General features: G+C 43.0%; 1 protein-coding gene across 1 annotated transcript in view; it reads right to left on the bottom strand.

Moving 5' to 3' along the window:
* Window positions 1–1,801: 1,801 nt before the first annotated feature.
* Window positions 1,802–23,306, bottom strand: part of lgi1 (leucine rich glioma inactivated 1) — a 38,196-nt gene continuing 16,691 nt past the window's right edge. The window contains exons 2-7 of the mRNA XM_033033576.1: window positions 19,440–19,511; window positions 19,263–19,334; window positions 13,540–13,611; window positions 4,881–5,050; window positions 2,884–3,048; window positions 1,802–2,791 (exon numbers count right to left, since the gene is read on the bottom strand). Coding sequence (XP_032889467.1) covers window positions 1,971–2,791; window positions 2,884–3,048; window positions 4,881–5,050; window positions 13,540–13,611; window positions 19,263–19,334; window positions 19,440–19,511 — 1,372 coding nt within the window. The 3' untranslated portion in view covers window positions 1,802–1,970. The remainder of the gene's footprint in view (window positions 2,792–2,883; window positions 3,049–4,880; window positions 5,051–13,539; window positions 13,612–19,262; window positions 19,335–19,439; window positions 19,512–23,306) is intronic.

The following is a 23,306-nucleotide window of genomic DNA, read 5'->3' on the forward strand; positions in this document are numbered from 1 at the left end:
GTCATAGGTGGATGTCCTTAGTCGCGACGATTGGGTTGCCGGTTATCGGTAGCGTGACATCGACTAGGTGGTAGGTTGTCGTAGACATTGTCATGGGGGCGTCCAGTCGCTGCTTTTTCTGCTACCTGCTACAAGTGTGACAGTCGCTGGCTGTCGCCGAAAATATCGCCTAAGTGGGACAGGTCCTTTAGGCATATTAATAGAACGGTGTGCAACAAGTCAACACATCTTATACAAAGTGTGCTAATGAATATGTTTTATACAATGCAGGGCTAACATTCATACACTCTGCCACTGGGGAGGACAGGTCTAGTCGGATGGGATGCATAACAGGAAGAGAGGCCATGTAGGAAGGAACTGCAGATGCTGGTTTACACCGAAGATAGACACAAAATGCTGGAGTAACTCAGCAGGACAGACAACATCTCTGGAGAGAAGGAATGGATGACAACATTTAGGGTCGAGACCTTTCTTCAGACTGCGAGTCAGGGGTGAGGGAGACATAGAGATATGGAAGGGTAAGGTGTGAAAACAAGAGATCAAAAGGGACGAAGTGCAAGGAAAATGAAGAATAGATCATTGTTAGCTGAGGGGAAGGTGACAATGAGGCATACAATTGTTTGGGGCATCTGTTGAATGGGATAAGGTTTTGAGGATTAGCCCTCCCGATAGTGCGTTGGGGGTAAAATGTAATTCTCCACTGTTGGGATCATTTGTCTGAAACTATTTTTATTAGCTCCTAACATCATTTTTAAATGATTCATTTTAAATGTACAATTGATGTAACCGAGCTACTAAAATTAAACAACAGGCATCAAACTAAATCTGAACATCTTTCTGTTTCTCAATGGCAGAGAACATTAGTTTCTCATCAGATCATGTAGGATACACAAAACAGAAACAGGCTGTTTGACCAACCAGTTCATGCCATTGTTTATGGTCTTCCTGAGTAACGTTCTCAATCTATCATTAATACCCTCTATTCCATATTTCCTCATCTTCCTGTCCAGCTACCTCTTATAGGTATCCATGCTGTTCATTTCATTCACTACCAGTGATAATACGTTTCACATCCTCACCAAACAGGGCAGCACAGTAACACAGCGGTAGAGTTGCTGCCTGACAGCGCCAGAAACCCGGGTTCGATCCTGACTACAGGTTCTGTCAGTACAGAGTTTGTACGTTCTCCCTCTCACCGCATGGGTTTTCTCCGGCTGTTCCGGTTTCCTCCCACATTCCAAAGACATACAATTTGTAGGTTAATTAGCTTTGGTAAGCTGTAAAATTCTCCCTAGCATGTGTAAGTTATTGTAGGGAGTGATCGCTGGTCGGCGCGGACTCGGTGGGCCGAAGGGCCTGTTTCCGTGCAGTATCTCTAAGGTCTAAAGTCTATGGTAAACTGGGCCCCACGTGAATGCCAGGTTCAGGGTACAGGTTAAACACAAAATTCTCCCCGACATTCTCTCCCAGCATTGTGAAGATCTACTTTTGATTAAGTGGCCCACACTGAATACCGGAAACACTAAAAGGTACAACATCTCATGATATGATTTTCAGCAGCCTCTGTTAGATGTCTATGTGCATGACTGAGCTCTTTTATGCAACAGTATTTCAGACCTATGGATGCAGTCTTAGTCTATGGACTTAGATTTAGTCTTAATTATGTCTTAGCAGAACAATCCAATCAGTTACCTCAGCAAATTCCAACCAACTCTGGTGATTTTGCATAAAGGTACCAATTCAATATGCGCAGATTACTTTCAATTTTCTGAGGAGTTAGAAATGTCACTTAAATGCAAGGTTATTGAAAAGTAACAGAAATTAATGATTTATTTGCAGTGTTGACTACACCAGACTTTATGTTAACACAGAGCAATACAAAATCACACATGGATTTCATTAAGATAAGCATTTGTATACGTGGTTCCACAAATCTTCCCTTAAACATAAGCAGATCAAGGTCAGCTTTTTTAGATCCCACTTGTGTCAATCATAATGTGTTCATATATTTGCGTGGTTCCTTTAAAGCTTGATGCAAACAAAAACTCACGGCTGTCTGCCAACACAGAGGTGAACGCTCGTGGAGCCTGGATAAAGACGTCATTAAATTTCACAAATATCTTTTTGTCCATGTCCCATTGAAAAATCTGGGTAAATGAATAGTCACTTCCCAGAAAGGCGTATTGCCATTCATTCATATAAAGAGGTTGCAATACCATGGAGCCTCTTGATGGAAATGTCTGTACTTCCACAAACATTGAGCCTTCCCATTTCATTACTTTAGAGTCACCAAGAAACCTTGTTAAGCAAATGTATAAGTTATCTTTCATTTTAAAATGTTTGACCGCGTGTACATCTTCTGAATCTGGGATATCGATGCGCCAAATAAATTCCTTCTTCCCTTTGTTCCATTGATAGACAACTGGCCGTTGGGAACTGCTTAACAAGATCAAGTGTGGGCTGTTGGCTATTTCCATGTATTCCACATCTATATCCCTGTACCAACGATGCAATAATTGATGAGGATAAAATCCATTTCCGTTCCATTTGTAGACGGTGGTGATTCCACCCTTTGAACTATCTGCAATAATGAAGAACCATTCTCCCTCTATTTCAAATGATTCAATGTCATTTGGTTTTCTTATTTTTAAGATATCTATGTCCTGCATTTTAATAAACTTATTGGCAGAAATATCTCGTTTATATATATAAGAGCCACCAAAGAGCTGGGCAACAATAAGAAAGAGCTGTGTCCCGACGACCAACGGCTTACAGAAAACTGTTGAAGTGCCTGTGTAGAAATCCAAAAAGAAAATCAGAAACAATGAACAGAGACCAATAATTTTGTTTCCCAATTTACAAATGACAACCAGACATCCATACCAGTGATGTTGTCGAAATTCCGAAAGACCATTTCCACGTGATCCCACTCCAAGATGCTGCAATTCCCAGCAACAGGTTGAGCAATTACTACATAAATATCGGTCATGTAATTGAAGCTTTCAATTGACATGGATTGAAATTTCAGAGTTTGGTAAGGAGCAAAATCTATGAAAAGGAAAGCAAACACCATACATTATTTGTGACTATCAAGTCAAGTCAAGGGAGTTTATTGTCAGGTGTCCCAGATAGGACAATGAAATTCTTGCTTTGCTTAAGCACAACAGAATATAGTCGGCATGAATACAGAACATATCAGTGTGTCCATATACCATTATGTAAATATATTTACACACATCAATAAATAAGCAGATAGAGTGCAAATAAACAGATAATGGTCTATTAATGTTCAGAGATTTGTTTCAGTGGAGTTTAATAGCCAGATGGCTGCGGGGAAGTAGCTATTTCTGAACCTGGATGTTGCAGTCTTCAGGCTCCTGTACCTTCTACCTGAAGGTAGCGGGGAGATGAGTGTGTGGCCAGGATGGTGTGGGTCCTTGATGATGCTGCCAGCCATTTTGAGGCAGTGACTATGATATATTACTGAATTGCATTTCATGCATTACTGAAAATAGGAATTCTCACCACAACTAGGAAGTAGATAACCATCTTTAAAAAATACTACAAGTGAAATTAAGTTTACTTTGTGATTATGTTAAATTCACCAGAATGTACAGCAGTTATCAATCTGGAAACAAGCGTAGGACGTGGAATGCACAAGGGAAGACCACTGGGAATTAGGGGAAGCGCCAGTGCTCATCAGATAAAGCAAATGTGGGCCACATACCCAACTTCATTCTCCACAGGTATAGTCACACAACTGATAATCTACAATTCAGTCCCATGGTAACAAAAAAGATAGGAAAGAATTCTGGAAAAAAATAAATAAAGTCCAAACTGAATTTTTAAAGGTCTGTTTATTCCCAAAGTGTCGGGCTCTTCTGTGGCAAGCATGTTCAAATGTATACATCCCCACATCACACACTGGTGTTCAACAGTGGTCCACTTTCACCCCCATCACTGTAGAGGGTATAGGAAACGAAAAGCAAAGACAAAGCAATGACAAATTCAACTCACCTCAACTCTCTTCCCTCATAAATGACTTAAGAATCTCATTGTGGCAGGAAAGACATCAGACAAACCAGCAAGATTGGCAAATATGCATGTTGATGAGACTATTTTGTTTTCTATAGTAACCTGTCTAAATGTAGGACTAGAGATGTCTGGTTCTTCAAGTTGAGAATCTCTGGGAATTTTTCTGGTTTGTTTTTGTCTACTAATAGCAATGCTTAAAGAAATATAATCAAGTAGAATCAAATCAATAAAATGAGAACAATATTTTTCCAAAATGTAGGCACCCAGCTGACGGCATCATCTGTGCTACTGGATGAGGAAGGGACTATTGGGAATCAAATCCACTACAGTGTACTCCTGTTGATCAATCTGATGGGAACATTGATCATTGCTTTGGTGGCATCCACTACCCACATCAGCCTCTCTCCCCTCATAAAAAGAGCCATAGATGGAGCCATCGACATGTAAATAGTAGATGGAATGCATCATAAAAGGTCTCAGTTTACACTGGCATTTGCAATTTTCTGGTTGCATGATACCACCAATTTGGAAATTCTAACTACAACTAACTTCTAACTACAACTACTACGGGTGCTGTCTGTATGGAGTTTGTACATTCTCCCCGTGACCGTGTGGGTTTTCTCAGAGATCTTCGGTTTCCTCCCGCACTCCCAAGAAGTACAGGTATGTAGGTTAATCAGCTTGGTGTAAGTGTAAATTGTCCCTAGTGGGTGTAGGATGGTGTTAATGTGCGGGGATCGCTGGTCGGTGTGGACTTGGTGGGCCGACGGGCCTGTTTCAACGCTGTATCTCTAAACTAAACTCTACGCCATGTACAAATATATCTAACAGTCTGATTGAGTCACCTGCAATCATGCAGTCAAATTCTTTCAGTGAGAGGTTGCTTATCTTCTTTCCCTTATACTGTACTGGACTTGCACAATAGATCTGGTCAACTGTTGCATTGGTGTTCATCAACCATCCCACCAGCCATTTCAATTTGCAATCACAGTGGAATGAATTGCCGCCAAGTTCTCTGTGAAGAAAAGCAGTTTTAATTGATGACACGAGGCATATCCTATGGTTACATTTAAAGCATGATATATTCACAAAAGTAGAATATATATGTAGGTATATGTAGAATACACTACATTGTTGGGGCCTAGCACCGTGGAGCGGCCTCCAACCGGATCGACCTGGGGGCTCCAGTCATGGAGTCTGCGGACTTTCCATCGTGGGGCTGGCCAGCTTCGGAGCGTGGGGAGCGGTGGTGGCGCGTGGCTGCGACCCGACTCCGGAGCTCGGAGGTTCCAGCCGCAGGCCCAGTGGACGGAGACATCGGGAGCTCACGGGTCCCTGGTGGGAGACCACTTTTCGGAGCTGCCGCAATGGCAACTTCTCCCGCCCGAGTTGCGGGGTTGAAAATGACCTGGAGCGGAACCTTACATCACCCAACGTGGCTTTTACGGCCGCGGGACTTGCCATCGCCCGCCGGGGGCTTTAACATCGGGAGAAGAATGCAACACAGGGGAGAGACAAGACTTTGCCTTCCATCACAGTGAGGAGATTCACTGTGATGGATGTTTGTGTGAATTGTGTTGGTTGTGTGTCTTGACTCTTTTCTTTTTGTATGACTGCAGAAACCAAATTTCGTTTGAACTGCATTTGAGGTTCAAATGACAATAAATTGTATTGTATTATATTGTATCATTGTCTATAAAACATTACAAACATCTCTAGGTCATAATAGCATATCTTTCTTTCCACTCTACTTAAAGAAAATGTGTTTTAGCATGGAAGTAATCTTTGCAAACACTAGTAATCCCTTATTGTAATGAACCATAAGGGGGGGATTAGTGTCCATAATTGCCCATTGTCCACCATAACCGAGTACGGTATTATCATTGGATGCAGTAGAATCAAAGAACTGCAGATACTAGTTAATACGCTCACAAATTGCTGGAGTAACTCAGCAGGTCAGGCAGCATCTTTGGAGAACACGGATAGGTGATGTTTTGGGTCAGGACCCATTTACTTACTGATTCAGTCTGCTGAGTTACTCTAGCACTTTGTGTCATTTCACGTTAAGTCTCAGCATCGATGCCGTTGGTCTGCACCAGCGAGTCCTTCTTCACCCGCTGCACCAACGCCTGGTTGATGCAGCCATTCTTACGGCTCACATTGTAGCCCCTGGCCGGCAGAGTTTTCTTTGGGCCGCCACCACCAACAGGATGCCCTCGGTCACCGTGGGGCTCCCTCCCCTCTCACCAGCTGCCGCTTCTTCCTGTCGGCCCTCGCTATGTCCACTTCCCATTCCACCACTACCTCCTCCTCCTTCTCCCGCCGTCTTGTCCACTCCACTGCTCCCTCCTCCACCGATGCCGCCTGCAGTTGTTGCCATTATCCAAGGTGGAGTATGTCAGTGACTCTGGGCGAGAAGGAGGAGGTGGTGGAGTGAACAAGGGACCGAATGGACAAAGAGACGACCAACAGGAAGAGGCGGCAGCTGGTGAGAGGGGAAGGAGTCCCATGGATCCCAATCGCATTGTGTCAGTGGAGGCGGCCTGAAGAAAGCCCTGTCCTCAGGGACTACAACGTGAGCCACAACAACAGCCGCGTCAACTGGACGGTGCAGCAGCTGGTGAAGAAGGGTTCACTGGTGCCCCTTGTGAGACCAGGGTGGCGTTAGTAGGTGCATCTGCTCCCTGTTATAAAGGGGTTGGTTAAAACGAGGGTTTACTATAATGTGCAAATTCACACTTTCATTATTCTCGCAATTTGTAATCATTATAAAAAGATTAAATGCAGGAATACATATTTTATTTTACAACTACTTCAGAAAATAATGGTTTCACTGTGAATTCAGCACATAATCTGACCTCAAATCAAAGCACTCATAAGGGAGGTATTGTGGACATATTACAGTATCTTCATCCAGATGAGACATTTAATCAAGATCTTATTTCTTACTTAGGTCAATATTAGAGATCCAATGTTAGTATTTTATGAATTGTGTGTTATTCTCACCAATTTGTATCTTTCTGTTGTATTTCCAAAGCAGACTAAATGGCCTGTCCCACTTTCACGGCCTAATTCATGACCTTTTTTACTCGTGGACATTTTTCATCAGGCTAGAAAACGCCCCGACCTACTTGATGTCACGAGTACCTACGACTAGCATCACAACCTGTTACGGCCTACCTACGACCTCCTACGACCTCGTGACGACCATGCTGCAAGTATGAGTCAAGGGCAAACTCGGCAGAGGTCGTGAATTAGGTCATGAAAGTGGGACAGGCCCTTATCTGGTTGGTCATCTTATTGCAGTTTGTCATAACTTGCATAGCGCAAATATAACATTGTCCTCAGTTCTCAAAACCCCTTCAGGGTTACACTTGATCCCACCTGCCTATACCTGCAACATGTCTCCTTCTTATTCTTCATTAGAGCCTTAATTTCTCTCATAATCCAAGCTTCCTTATACCCTTACTGACGTGACATTCACTCTAACAGGAACATGCATGCCCTGAACTCTAGTCACTACACTTTTGAAAGCATTACACTTTCTGGATGTTCTATTTCCTCACAAACAACGTGCTCCAATCAAATTGAGTGAGTTCCCGTCAAATACCTTCAAGGTTGGCCTTGCCTCAATTTAGAATTTTAACTCGCGGGCCACCTGTCTTTATCCATGACTATCTTAAATCTAATAGAATTGTGGTCACTGGTCCCAAAAGGCTCATCCACAAACACTTCATCCACTTGCCACGCCCAATTTCCTAAGACTAGATCAAGTGTTGCCTTCTCGTGTGTAGGACCCTCTACATATTGCCTGAGGAGATTTTCCTGAACACGTTTGACAAATTTAGCCCCGTCTAAACCATTTGCACTATTACAGTCCCAGTCTATATAGAAAAAGTTGGATTATCCTTAATAGTATCTAGCAGAGCTATCTCCTGCCCCCCTTTTTGCCCGGCTGATTTCCTTCTTTAACATGTTTAAGAAAGAACTGCCAATGCTGGAAAAATCAAAGATAGGCAAAAGTGCTGGAGTAACTCAGCGGGTGAGGCAGCATCTCTGGAGAGAAGGAAAAGACAACGTTTTGGGTCGAGACGTCTGAAGAAGGGTCTCCACCCGAAAAGTCGCCTTCTCCTTCTCACTAGAGATGCTGCCTCACCCGCTGAGTTACTCCAGCATCTTTGTCCACCTTCCTTCTTTAACATGTTCCTTAGTTGTCAAAACTCCTCCAGGGATACACTTGATCCCAAACTACCCCTACCATGACAACCTTATTAGTCTTGCATCTGGCTGTAATCCCCTGGCACATTTGGTTTTCTAAATCCCTTTGACTATTTGGAGTGCTGTAGTACTCTCCCAACAAGGTGATCATTCTTTGTTTATTTCTCAGCTCCACCCATATAGCCTCACTGGACAAACATTAGTAATGTAATTTTGGACTACTGCCGTGCCATTCTCCTTAATCAATAAAGTAACAACTCCTCTTCTTTTACCCCCCTCTCCATCTCTCCTGTAGCATCTGTACCCTGGAACATTAGGCTGCCAGTCCTGCCCCTCTCGTAACCAGGTGACAACATCCCAGCTGCACGGAGCTATCCACACCCCGAGTTCACCTGCCTCGCCCGTCAGGCTTCTCATATTAAAATACGTGCAATTCAATACAACAGTCCTTCTTCTCTCTCTGCCATGCTCCTGCCTATTCTGTCCACTGAACTTTCTCTCATCAGGTCCTGTAAATAACAATGAAGCAGGCGTCTTCTCTCCATTTGATAAGTATTCCTTTTGGAAGCCTCAGCTTTACAGTGCAATATTGGGCAATTAATACAAAAACAAACTTTATACACCACTTGATTGCTCAGTACATTGCCTGTGGATGTGTGTCATACTAAGGGAAAGTACGTTGTTCATTTGTGGAAGAAGGTACTGGCCCAGGAATTCCCCAATCATCCTTTTAATAATAATAATAATAATAATAATAATAATAATAATAATATCTTTTATTGTCATTGCACATCAGTGCAACGAGATTTAGTATGCAGCTCCAACCGATGTAAAAGAAAAGTAAAATAAATAAATAAACTGTGCGACGTGACCATCTGAGGGAGACAGTGCAGGGGGGGGGGGTGGGGGGCACTCAGCAGGGCCGGTTCAGAGCCGCGATAGCTCTGGGAATTAAGCGGTTTCTGAGTCTGGAGGTTCGGGAGTAGAAGGCCTTGTAACGTCTGCCGGAGGGAAGTAGTTCAAACAGTCCGTTACAAGGGTGTGAGGAGTCTTTATGGATGCTGACGGCCTTCCTGAGGCACCGTGTGTGGTAGATGCCCTCTAAGGCTGGTAGCTGTGTCCCAATAATCCTCTGCGCTCTGTGGACGACGCGCTGAAGAGCTCTCCTCTCCGCCTCCGTGCAGCTGAGATACCACACAGAGATGCCATACGTTAATATGCTCTCTGTGGTGCAGCGGTAGAATGTTGTCAGCAGCTGTTGGGGCAGACCAGTCTTTTTTAATGTCCTCAGGAAGAACAGTCGTTGCTGTGCCTTCTTGACCAGCGCAGCGGTGTTGGTGGACCATGTGAGGTCCTCTGAAATGTGAGTGCCCAGAAACTTAAAGCTGGACACTCTCTCCACACTTTCCCCGTAAATGGAGATTGGGGCGTATTCTCCATTATGGGACCTCCTGAAGTCAATAATCAGCTCCTTGGTCTTGGAGGTGTTTAGTGACAAGTTGTTACGTGCGCACCAGTCCGCCAGGTTCTGCACCTCCGCTCTGTATTTTGTTTCATCACCGTTGGTGATCAGCCCAATCACTGTTGTGTCGTCTACAAACTTCATGATGGTGTTGGTGTCGAATGCAGGAACACAGTCGTGAGTGAAGAGGGAGTAGAGCATGGGGCTTAGTACACAGCCCTGTGGTGTGCCGGTGCTCAGGGTGATAGTGGAGGACAGGTGCGGGCCCAGTCTCACTACCTGCGGTCGCTCCATCAGAAAGTTCAGGATCCAATCGCATATCGGCGAGCTGAGGCCTAGCTGGTGGAGTTTGGTGGTGAGCTTGGTGGGGATGACCGTATTGAATGCAGAGCTATAGTCAACGAAGAGCATCATCACATACGTGCCCTGTCTGTCCAGGTGAGTCAGGACAGTGTGAAGAGCCAGAGAGATGGCATCCTCTGTTGATCTATTTGCCCTGTATGCAAATTGATGAGAGTCCAGTGAGGCAGGGATGCTGAATTTGATGTGGGAGAGGACCAGCCTTTCGAAGCACTTCATTGGGATTGGAGTTAGGGTAGTCGTTCAGGTTGGTGACTTTAGACTTTTATGCACATATTAAGTTGGCACAAAAATGCTGAGCTGTGCGAGAATTTCAGTCAAGATCTCGTGGCCCTTGTAAAGAATTGCATGGTAGCATGTTTGGCCCTGTCATTGGGTTTTTTGGGTGTGGGTTGCAGGGAGGAGTTTAGTGGTTTGCTGAAGCTTCTAATTAGCATTTACAGGTTTGATTCAGAAGCTCATTGCAAATAGGTTTTAATTCCCCAATTTGGAAACGCATTTGATTTTTGCAAATATGCTAATCAGCAAAAAATAAGTTTGATAAGACATCAATATGGATGAAATATTTTGAAGAACATTAAACATGGCTATGTGTGTGATTTTTGTATGTGTTGAGCAACATTAAATTTGAATCATGGAGTCTTTACTTTAGACTTTAGAGATACAGTGTGGTAACAGGCCCTTCGGCCCAGCGAGTCTGCACCAACCACCAATAACCCCATACACTGGCACTATCGCACACACACTAGGGACAATTTACATCTAACAGAAGCCATTTAACCTACAGACCTGTACATTTTTGGAGTGTGGGCGGAAACCGGAGCATCCAGGGATACTCTGCACCGACAGCACCCGTAGTCAGGATCGAACCCGAGTGTCTCACACTGTAAGGCAGCAACTCTACCACTGTGTTGCTGTGCCACCACTCTGCTGAGCACAAAAATGGGCTCTTCAGCCCACTATGTCCATGCTGGCCCTTCTTTCTACACTAATTCCATTTGCCTGTATTAGATGAGACCACAGATGTTTGAGATGAAACAAAGCATGCTGTAATTACTCAGTAATATGTCATGACGTAGTCCCCTCTGCACTGGGGCAAATTGACTGCGGGTGCACAGTGGTACAGGGCTAGAGTTGCTGCCGTACAGAGCCAGAGAGATCCTGACCTCGGGTGCTGTCTGAGTGGAGTTTACACGTTCTCCCTCTGACGGTGCTTCGGTTTTTTCCCACATTCCAATGACATGCAGGTTTGTAGGTTAATTGGATTCTGCAGATTGCCCCTAGCGTATAGGATGTGAAACTGGGATAACAGAAGTTGTGAATGGGTGTGATCGCTGGTCGGAGTGGGCTTAGTGAGCTGAAGGGCCTGTTCCCTACTGTCGTTCTGTATTTCTACACTAAACAAAATGCTCTGTAGCACACTTTTATCCAGAAAGGGGTGGAAATGGGAAGATGTGGCCAGTGGTGGTATCCCGTTGGAGGTGGTGAAAATGTTGGAGTATTATATGTTGCATGCGATGGCTGATGGGGTGGAAGGTGAGGACAAGGGAGACTCTGTCCTTGTTACGAATGGGGGGAGGGGGAGCAAGAGCAGAGCTGCGGGATATCGAGGAAACCCTTGTGAGAGCCTCATTAATAATGGAAGAGGGGAACCCCCTTTTCCGAATATATTCCTTACATATGTACGTATGCATATGTGTGTATAAGAAGGAACTGCAAATGCTGGTTTAAACTGAAGATAGACACAAAAAACTGGAGTAACTCAGCAGGACAGGCAGCATCTCTGGAGAGAAGGAATGGGTGATGTTTTGGGTTGAGACACTTCTTCAGACTGTATATATACACACACTAAAAAAAATTATCTCTCTCAATTATTATATTGTTTACAGTGTACTATGTTTACATATTCTGTTGTGCTGCTGCAAGTAAGAATTTCATTGTTCTATCTGGGACATATGACAATAAAACACTCTTGACTCTTGATACGCAAATGTTGTCAGTCTCTTCTGGATTAGCCTGTGCAATTCTCCACTTGGTCTTTAGTAAGATAAGTCCTATTACTTAACGTCTAACCTTCACACACACCCACACCCACACCAACCCAGCAGCGACTTCCTCACTGTATTGCCTTTCCCAGCTTCTCCCGCCCAGTGATCTTATCACCTGACACCCCTCCCACCCCCCCACCCCCACTCTTCTACTGCCCCATCATCGACACATCCTGACTCCAAGCTGCCATCATTCCCTGAACATCATTCCTGATCCCTGACTCATACAGATGAACTGCCGCATCTGAAATTCATAAATATATTGAAAGTAGTTAAAATAATCCAATTTGGAAAAGCTGAAATAATGTAATGACATAGAAATTCCACAGTACATCAAAAGTCCACAGAAAGATTAATTCATTTAAAGGGCTTGTCCCACTTGGACGATCTAATCCACGAGTTTAGAAGACCCTAGACGAGTTGAAAAAAATTTCAAGGACATGTTGACTCGCCAAAGTAAAAGACCTTCTACTACCTCCTACGACTATGTTTACGACCTCCTATGACTATGTCTACGACCTCCTACGACGATGTCTACGACCTCCTATGACTATGTCTACAACTATGTCTACGACACCCCTCGACATCAGTCTTCCACACCTAAGACCAACTACGACTAACTACGAGTGGAAAATTATCACATGATAAAATGATGTAATGTTTGCATTTTTTTTCTAGGGCCAGTTACCGACCTACCACTACCTACGACTACTATCACGACCTACGTACGACCTACCTAAGAGTAAAAAGTATCAATTTTTTCCATGCCAACCTTTTTTTTAACTCGTGGACATTTTTTATCAGGCTGGAAAAAACACCGCAACCGCAACCTACTTGAGGCCACGAGTACACGGAGACCACTCACGAGCATGAGGAAGAGTTACAAAGACCTCCTACGACCTCGTGGCAACCATGCTACGAGTAAGGGCAAACTCGGCAGATTAGGTCATGAAAGTGGTACAGGGGCTTAAGTTGACACAATCAATTTTTAAAAAGTACTTGCAATTTGCAAACATTACACAGAAAGCTCCCGATCCGCCGCTGGAAACATTTTACGGAAAGTTCCTGTTCCCTCACTGGAACCTATGTCGGAACACACCATACTTGCCAGTTTGATCAGTTGTATGGGATTTCAGGATTTCTGCATTCATAAACACGCCTGCACAGGAGTCGTGACCTTCACACCTACCCACACGAAGAAGAAGGGTTCTAACCTGTAGCGTCATCTATCCCTGTTCTCTGGAGATGCTGCTTGACCCACTGAGTTACTCCAGAACATTGAGTCCTGAATTTCCTTTTGGTTACAAAGCTACAATATGTAACCACAAAACTGCCTGCTCTTTCTGCAAACTATTCTTCAAATCATTCAGCACTAAAACAATGCACAACGTTTTACAAGGCACCAATAGTTCTTACACGTTGGTTAATGCATCCAGGTCTTTAAATAACTCTTTAGGAAGTGTTTGAAGGTTATTATTCGCCAAACTTCTGTTGAAAGCAAAAAAAAGTAAAAGACAAATATTAGTAAGCTATAATTCTTGAACTATTACCTTATTTATTTTCCTTCTACATCTATAAAAATAACTATGTAGGAAAGTGTGCATAGACTTTATTTTGTATCACTGTGTGAAGATAAATTGCATATTCTGAATTGAATAAGTTCAATTATAATGTCCATTTGCATGCTCCTGAGATAAAGTCGTTTATCGGTTCCAATGAAGGCTTATCTCAGGATGGCTGGATAAATACATTTACAGAAGATCTGATTGTCCAGTCCATGTCATAAGGGAGTACTTAGGTCACACCTTAGATTAATAACAGGCAGAGGAACGCGAGTTATCTTATAAAAGTAAGATTGTTGATTTATGAGTAAGAGTACAAATTTCACTATTGAGCTACCAACATATCCACTCAGATGACGCCCATGTTGTTCATTTAGGATGCTACAGTGGGCAAGGAATTAATATTATATTAACTGTAGAGAACAGATTTTAACCAAAGCACAGCCTCAAGAAATAGAGCATTTGTGTCTTAAATTAGCTTAAACTAATAATGTCAGAGAAGAGGCTGATTACTGATACCTTTCCGTGTTTATCCGGCACATGTCCATTTAATGTGTCAAGAGTATGTGCGCATTTGTATTGCACGTCCAAAATATGAGATTCATTTTTGGTCATATTACAATGACAACATAATTGATGGCAGAAATTAAAATGTTAGTGATAATACAATAGTGATAATACTCACAATAGTGAAAAGGGCATTGATTCTGCTAAGTTCGGAAATAGTGTATTACGATATAAACTACTCAGCTGATGACAATAAATGGATAATAATTGGGAAAAGTCTTATTATCAGCTGAACCCTCACTATCAGGCACCTCCAAGTAATCATTGCAGCGCTATGCAGATCCAAAACAAATTAAAAATCAAAAAGTAATTGAAAATTCATATGCTGCAAATCGCAAATAAAACCGGAATGCTGGATATACTCTGCGCGTCAGGTAGCATCTGTGAAAGTGAAACAGTTAATGGTTCAGACATAAAGGGCCTGTCCCACTTGGGTGTCATTTGTGTGTCATGCAGTTGGCGCGCAAAGCATTTATGAATCCCAAAATCCTGGGGACCGTACGTCACCTCCTACGTCACTGCCTATGTCACCATGCACCATGCGAGCGTAATGCAGGCCATGCGTGCATCACGTGCGCATCACAATGCGCGCGCCGTGTGTCATGACGTGTAAATGATGTTGTGTAAATGACGCATAAATGACGCCCAAGTGGGACAGGACCTTGACTCTTCGTCAGAACTGTTCTGGTGATAGTTCTGGAATCTAAAGTGTTAACTCTGCTTTTCATTCTTCAGATGCTACATGAGATGCTGAAATTGTAAGGGGGGTGGGATCATATGCAGCACTGAAGCAGGTGAGAGGCCGGAAGTCGGTATGGATGGCGATGAAAGGAAGCTCAGTGGACAGAATAGGCAGGAGCATGACAGGGTGCAAGAAAGGACTGTTGGTTTGAATTGGACTTAATTTAACATGAGAGGCCTAACAGGTAACGCAGATGAGCTCAGGGCGTGGATAGGTTCTTGCGACGAGGAAGTTGTAGCCATTATAAAGGCCTAGTAAAGAGGAACAGGATTGGCAGCTTAATGTTACAGGGTACAGATACTGCAGGAGAGATAGAGGAGGGGGTAAAAGAGGAGGGGTGTTGCTTTATTGATTCAGAAGGATGTCACAGCAGTAGTCCGAGATGACAATACTGATGGTTCATCCAGGATATATGGGTGTAGCTGAGGAATAAAAAAGGAATTATCATCTTATTGGGAGTGTACTGCAGGCCATAAATAGTAGTAATTGGAAGAGTAAATTAGAATTACTCAAATTAGAATTAGAAGGGTAAAAATAATGGCCCTGTCCCACAATATGAGTTCATTCCAAGAGCTCTCCCGAGTTTAAAAAAATCAAACTCGTGGTAAGCACGGAGAATGAACGTAGCGGGTACGTCGGAGCTCGGGGACGTCTCTTAGCGGCTCGTATCGCTAACAACAGGTACTCGGGAAGACTCGCTAACGGCAGGTAAGCACGGGAAGACTTGTGAAGATTTTTCAACATGTTGAAAAATGTCCACGCGAGCCCCGAGTACCGACGAGTGGCCATTACCGTAAATCTCCGAGTTCGAATCAGGGCAAACTCGGGAGAGCTCTTGGAATGAACTCGTACCGTGGGACAGGGCTTTAAATATGCCAGGAGATTGCAGCCTGATGCAGGACTAATAAGGTAGTAATTGTAGAGGATTTTAACTTTCCCATTGACTGGGAATGTCATAGTGCAAAAGATTTAGACATGGCAGAATTTGACAAATGTATTCAGAAAAGTTTCCTCAGGCAATAGGTAGAGGGCCCAACATGGGAGAGGGCAAGGCTTGATCTTGTCTTAGGAAATTGGTAAGTGCAAGTGGCTGAATGGTTCATGGATGAGTCTTTGGGGACCAGCAACCACTGTTCTATTAGGTTTAAGATAGTAATGGATAAAGACAGGGTGGGCCCACAAGTTAAAATTCTATATAGGGGCAAGGCCAACTGTGAAGGTATTAGACAGGAACTCACTCAAGTCGATTGGAGGCGGTTGTTTGCAGAAAAAGAAACAGTGGGATGCGTTTTAAAAATGTGTTGACAAGAGTTCAGGACATGCATGTTCCTGTTAGATTGAAGGGCAAGGCACGTGGACATAAGGAAGCTTGGATGACGAGAGAAATTGAGACTCTGGTCAGGAATAAGAAAGAGTCATGGGACAGGGATAGGCAGCTGGGATCAAGTGTATGTGTGGGAAGGAACTGCAGATGCTGGCTTAAATCGAAGATAGACACAAAAAGCTGGAGTAACTCAGCGGGACAGGCAGCATCTCTGGAGAGAAGGAATGGGTGACATTTCGGATCTGAAGAAGGGTCTCGACCCGAAACGCCACTCCAGAGATGCTGCCTGTCCCACTCAGTTACTCCAGCTTTTTGTGTCTATCTTTGGGATCAAGTGTATCCCTGGAGGAGTTTTGAGAACTGAGGAGCCTTCTAAAGAAGGAAGTTAGGAAGGCCAAAAGGGGGCAGGAGACAGCTGTGGCAGATAATATTAAGGAAAATCCAAAGAGATTTCATAAGTACATTAAGGGGAAAAGGTAACCAGAGGGAGAATAGGGCCCTTCGAGAACCAAAGCGGTCACCTCTGTGTGGAGCCACAGGAGATGGGCAAGGTCCTCAATGAGTATTTCCCCTCTGTTTTTACTGTAGAGAAATCATGAACTTAAGGGCAGTCAGGATTATGGTCGAGAAGGTGCCGAAAATCCTAACATGTATGGAGGTAGACAAATCTCCCGGGCCTGGTCAAATATACCTGAGGACACTGTGGGAAGCCAGAGAAGAAATTGCTGGTGCCCTGGCTGAGATTTATGAGTCATCATTAGATACATGTGAGGTGCTGGAAGTCTGGAGGGTGGCAAATGTTGTGCCTCTATTTAAGAAGGGCTGCAAGGATAAGCCTGGAAATTATAGGCCAGTGAGTCTAACATCTGTGATCGGAAAGTTACTAGAGAGTATTCTGAAGGATAAGGTATACATGAATTTAGATAGTCAAGGGCTGATTTAGGGATGGTCAGCATGGTTTTGTATGTGGGAGATCATCTCACAAATTTGATTGAGTTATTTGAAGGTGTGATCAATAAAGTTTGAGGGCGGAGCTGTAGACATTGTATAAAGGGATTACAGCGAGGCATTTGACACGGTTCCGCATGGTAGGCTGCTCTGGAAGGTTGGGATCCAAAGGGAGCTCGCCGACTGGATAGAAAATTGGCTTCACGGAAGAATGCAGATGGTGACGATGGAAGGTTGTTTTTCAAACTGGAGGCCAGTGATTAGTGGTGTGCTTCGAAGATCGATGGTGGGCCTATTGCCTTATACAGGTATATGTTTTATATCAACAATTTGGATGAGAACATACAAGGCATGATTACAAGTTTGCAAATGACACTAAAGTGGGTGGTATTGTAGATGGCGAAGTTGGTTATTGAAGGTTACAGCAGGGTCTTGATCATTTGGGCAAGTGGGCTGAGGAATGGTTAATGGTGTTTAATGTAGATAAATGTGAGGTGTAACGTACATGGATAGGAAAGGTTTAGAGGGATATGGGCCAAACATGGGCAGGTGGAACTAGTGAAGTTGCGGCACCTTGGTCAGCATGGGCAAGCTGGGACGAAGGGCCTATTTCCATGCTGTATGACTCTATGACACTTGGAGTGTTTTCAGCATTTTTGTTTTTATGTTAGCATGATGTGCACTACTCTTTTATGTTATCTTAGTTTAATATTGAACGGAAAGTAGGTGATTTTAACAATGCAGAGTTCCCTCAGCGATCCATGGAAATGTTAGTTTAGAACAGGAATATTAATATCATGAGATCCGAGCAGGAAGTGAGAGCTGATCTATGCTGACATGTACAAATGGAGGAAATAAACGGGAGATTGTAGTTGATGGCATGCGGCACAGACAAAATAGGCTAAGTGGCTTCCTTCCAAAAAAGTAAGAAATATTCAGTTCAGTTTAGTTTAGTTTATTATTGTCATGTGTTAAATCGCTGCAAATGGTTAATTGCATCTTGTTAACATACATTGAAGAAGTCACTTTCAGGGTGATTAAATATCATTAGGTGATTAAGTAAAAGGCAAGAGTTCATAGGTAAAAAACAGAAACGCTGAGTATAATGAAATAATTTGTTATTAATAAACAAAGCAGTAATATTGCAATTATTGCAATTAATATTATTATAATAATAACATATTGTAATTATTGCCTAATAACAGCAATGATTTTGTATTTTTAATATTTTTAGTTTACTTTAGTTTAGAGATACAGCAAGGAAACAGGCCCTTCTGCCCACCGAGTCCACACCAACCAATGATCCCCACACACTAATGCTATCTACACACACTAGGGACAATTTACAATTATACCAAGCCAATTAACTTACAAATCTGTACGTCTTTGGAGTGTGGGAGGAAACTGGAGATCCTGGAGAAAACCCACACAGGTCATGGGGAGAACGTACAAACTGTGTACAGACAGCACCCAAAGTCAGGGTCGAACCCAGGTCTCTGGCGCTGTAAAGCAGCAACTCTACTGCTGTGCCACTGTGCACCAATTTGCTGATGAACAGTCAGTAATTAGTTTGCATGGACACCATCATCTCTTTGAAACCTAACCATCATTCTGACTTCTGATTGCCCAAAATGTTAATTACCTGACGTTACTCTTTATTTGATTTGCAGAATATTTCCTGCACTATTTTGATCTTTTTTTTCTGGATTTCCTGCATATGCAGATGTTATTTTTGATTATTGTTTAATTCACTGGCACATCTCTTTCAATAATGATCACCTTGAAGAAGTTGTGCCAAACAGCCCAATTCTGTGTGTACAAACTACGATTCCATATTCAAGATATTTCTTGAATCATTGATCTAATTCATTGTCCAATTCCTTTCTGTCTCTGTCCTCACCAGGATAACCTGAGGACATTTTGCTTCTTCTTTGAACAATTCTACAATTAAACTTACTTGGCTGTTAAACTGATTCATTAGCAGTAACATACTTACAAATGAGTAAGGGACCCGAGACCTCGAAGAGCATAGCTTGAAATGGACTGTATTTCATTGTTCTCTATAAAACTACAGAAAAAAATATTTGTTACAGTATGTGGGTGACTACAAATAATCACATAATCTGGGGTGTCTAATTTTATTTATTAATAGAAAGATTCAGCATTTACTTACAGATATTTGAGATGATCAACACCCTTGAATGCATCATTGGCAATCAAATAAAATGAGTTTGAAGTGAACAAACTGTCAAAATAAACAATTTATTAAAGTTTACAAACCATTATAGCTCAATATAATTCATAACATTATTATTACTACCTTAATGTTATATTGACCAATTTACTGTTGATGGTAGACAAAAATGCTGGAGAAACTCAGCGGATGAGGCAGCATCTATGGAGCAAAGGAAATAGGCGACGTTTCGGGTCACGACCCGAAACGTCACCTATTTCCTTCGCTCCATAGATGCTGCCTCACCCACTGAGTTTCTCCAGCATTTTTGTCTACCTTCGATTTTCCAGCATCTGCAGTTCCTTCTTAAACAATTTACTGTTGATGACAAGGTCCACCTTCGGAAATATGGCAGTATATTTTTTAAAAAAGGGACGTGTATGATTTTCATATTAAGGTAATGACGAAACAGTTAAATGTGGTTTACACTTCGCTTGACATTAATAATTTGGGGGTGGGGTTGGGAGATTGCAACCTTCATGTGGTCCGCCCTGTTTCAACGAATGCAATCAACCCGGTGTGCACAATCAAATAAGATCAAATAGAACAAGTTGTACGACAACTTTAGGCTGTGCACGACATACGCAAGAAGAAGAAGAATTTGGGTATTGTGAATCCTCATTCCTTTTAATTCTCAAGTTAACGTCTTGTTTCTTGATTTGTGCAGCCAATCACAAGAAGATTCCAGAGTTCAGTTATATATTTTGTCAATAGTAAGGTTAATTTAATATTTAAGATTATTAGTACAAGAAGGAATTGAAATAAAATGGCCAAAGCAAGGATGTGTAATGAGGACAAAGGTGATTAATGGTAAAGATAGACACAAAAGCTGGAGTAACTCAGTGGGTCAGGCAGCATCACTGGAGAGAAGGAATAGTGATGTTTCAAGTCGACACCCTTTATTAGACTGTGAGTCAAGGAGGGGGATACTAGAGATATGGGAAGGTATGGGAAGAGCCTGAATTGATGGCTCGGGGAAGGTGGAGCCCACAATGGTCCATATCGAAGGATACAAAGGGTGAAATTAACAAGAGGACTAGACTTGGGGAGGGGTAGAGTGAGAGGGAAAGCATGGGTTACTTGAAGTTTGAGTTTGAGAAATCAATATTCATGCTGCTGGGTTGCAAGTGGCCCGAGCGAAATATGAGGTGCTGTTCCTCCAATTTGTGTGTAGCCTCACTCTGACAGTGCAGGAGGTCTAGGACAGAATGGTCATTATGGGATTGGGAAGGGAAGTTAAAATGTTTGGCAACTGGCAGATCACGTAAGCCAAGGCGGACTGAGTGCAGGTGTTCAGCGAACAGGTCGTACAATCTCCGCTTGGTCTTGCCAATACAACATGGTCGTATGGATTCGGAACGGGCTTACTGATAGAAGGCAGGGGGTTGTGGTGAAAGGACAATGTTTAGGCTGGAGGTCTGTGAGCAGTGTTTTATACAGAGAGTGCTGAGTGCCTGGAACTCACTGCCAGGGTTGGTGGTTGAAGCAGATGCATTAGTTGCATTTAAAAATAGGTCAGGAGGACACATTATTGGCAACAATGATGAATACAAGATTCAACTGTCAGCTCCTTATGCCAGTTTACCCACAAAACAAAATTCAGATTCATTTCTGGTTTTTGGAGGGAGAGACAGATTGCATTTTGCATTGATCTTTGATCATTCTGCTAGAGCATCACCACTACATCGAGAGAATCAGTCTTCAAGTCTGTTGTCTATGGATATGCGGGTAATAGAGGGATACGCGTTTTGTACAGGTAGATGTGATAGTCTTGGCATCGTGTTCAGCATGGACATTGTGGGCCGAAGGGCCTGTTCCAGTGCTGTACTGTTCTATATTCTATGACAACAGGCAATATTAAACTGAATCCACAAGTATTCATAGCCTCAATGATTCTAATATTAATGTTAGAGATTGGTGTTGGGAAATATTGGGTTAATGAAAGACCCAAAAAGGTAGAGGGCCTGATTAATGTATTAAATGAAATTGTGAATCAGAAAGAAGCAAGGATAAAGATGGCAAGGTTATGGAACCTTAGATATCAAAGTGATTGTAGGAAAAGGAAACATACAGTATGTAGGGTTTAAAAAGCAGAAATGAGACGGAGTCTCAAGACATTTAAAGCAAACAAGAAATAAAGCCCCTGTCCCACTTTCACGACCTAATTGGTGACCTCTGCCGAGTTTGCCCTAGACTCATACTCGCAACATGGTGGCCATGAGTTCGTAGGAGGTCATAGGTCACTCTTCCTCATGCTCGTGAGTGGTCTCTGCGTACTCGTGGTCTCAAGTAGGTCGCGGCGGTTTTTCCAGCCTGATAAAAAATGTCCATGAGTAAAAAAATGTTGGCATGGAAAAAATTGATACTTTTTACTCATAGGTAGATGGTAGTAGGTCATGATGGTAGTCGTAGATAGTTGTGGGTAGTCGTAGATAGTCGTAGGTCAGTAACTAGCCCGAGAAAGAAAATGCAAACATGACATCATTTTATCAAGTGATCATTTTCCACTCGTAGCTAGTCGTAGTTGGTCTTAGGTGTGGACGACTGAGGTCGAGAGGGGTCATAGGAGTTCGTAGACATAGTCGTAGGAGGTCGTAGGAGGTCTTTTACTTCGGTGAGTCAGCACGACCTTGACATTTTTTACAACTCGTCTAGGGTCGTCTAAACTCATGGATTAGGTCGTCCAAGTGGGACAGGCCCTTAACTCAACTGGGCAATTAGAAGGGCCAAATGGAGCCATGAAGTGGCATTGATGAGTTGGATTAAGGAAATCCCAAGGATTTTTGCACGTACTTGATTTTTATACATGCATTAAAAACAAGAGGATAACCAAGGAGCACATAGGTCTATGCGTAAGAAGGAAGTTTAATCCAAAAATAGACAAAAAAAAGCTGGAGTAACTCAGCGGGACAGGCAGCATCTCTGGAGATAAGGAATGGGTGACATTTCGGGTCGAGACCCTTCTTCAGACTGATTAGGAATAGGGGAAACGAGATATAAACTGTGTTGTGGAGAGATAAAGAACAATGAATGAAAGATATGCAAAAAAGTAATAGTAGATAAGTATTACTAGTGTTTTACTTAATGCAAATTGAATTAATTTGATATAAAGTTGTTTGAAGCATTGTAATTGATTACCTTTAAAAAAAAGTAATGATGATAAAGGAAACAGGCTATTGTTAGCTGTTTGTAGGGAGAAAATGAGAAGCTAGTGTGACTTGGGTGGGGGAGGGATAGTGAGAGAGGGAATGCCGGGGCTACCTGAAGTGAGAGAAATCACACTTACCACTGGGCTATAAGATACCCAAGCGAAACATGAGATGCGGTTCCTCCAATTTGCATTTAGCCTCACTCTGACAATGGAGGAGACCGAGGACAGAAAGGCCTATGTAGGAATGGGAAGGAGAATTAAAGTGTTCAGCAACCGGGAGATCAGGTAGGTCCAGGAGGGTTGAGCGAAGGTGTTCCGCGAAATGATCGTCCAGTCTACGTTTGGTCTCACCGATGTACAAGAGTCCACATCTTGAACAACGGATACAGTAGATAAGGTTGGAGGAGGTGCAAGTGAACCTCTGCCTCACCTGAAAGGACTGTCGGAGTCTCTGTACAGAGTCGAGGGGGGAGGTATAGGGCCAGGTGTTGCATCTTTTGCGGTTGCAGGGGAAGGTACCTGGGGAGGGGGTGGTTTGGGTGGGAAGGGATGAGTTAACTAGGGAGTTACGGAGGGAACGGTCTCTGCGGAAGGCAGAAAGGGGTGGAGATGGGAAAATGTGGCTAGTGGTTGGATCCCGTTGGAGGTGGCGGAAA

The sequence above is a fragment of the Amblyraja radiata genome, chromosome 15 (genome assembly GCF_010909765.2).
Source record: "Amblyraja radiata isolate CabotCenter1 chromosome 15, sAmbRad1.1.pri, whole genome shotgun sequence".
Taxonomy (NCBI): Eukaryota; Metazoa; Chordata; class Chondrichthyes; order Rajiformes; family Rajidae; genus Amblyraja; species Amblyraja radiata.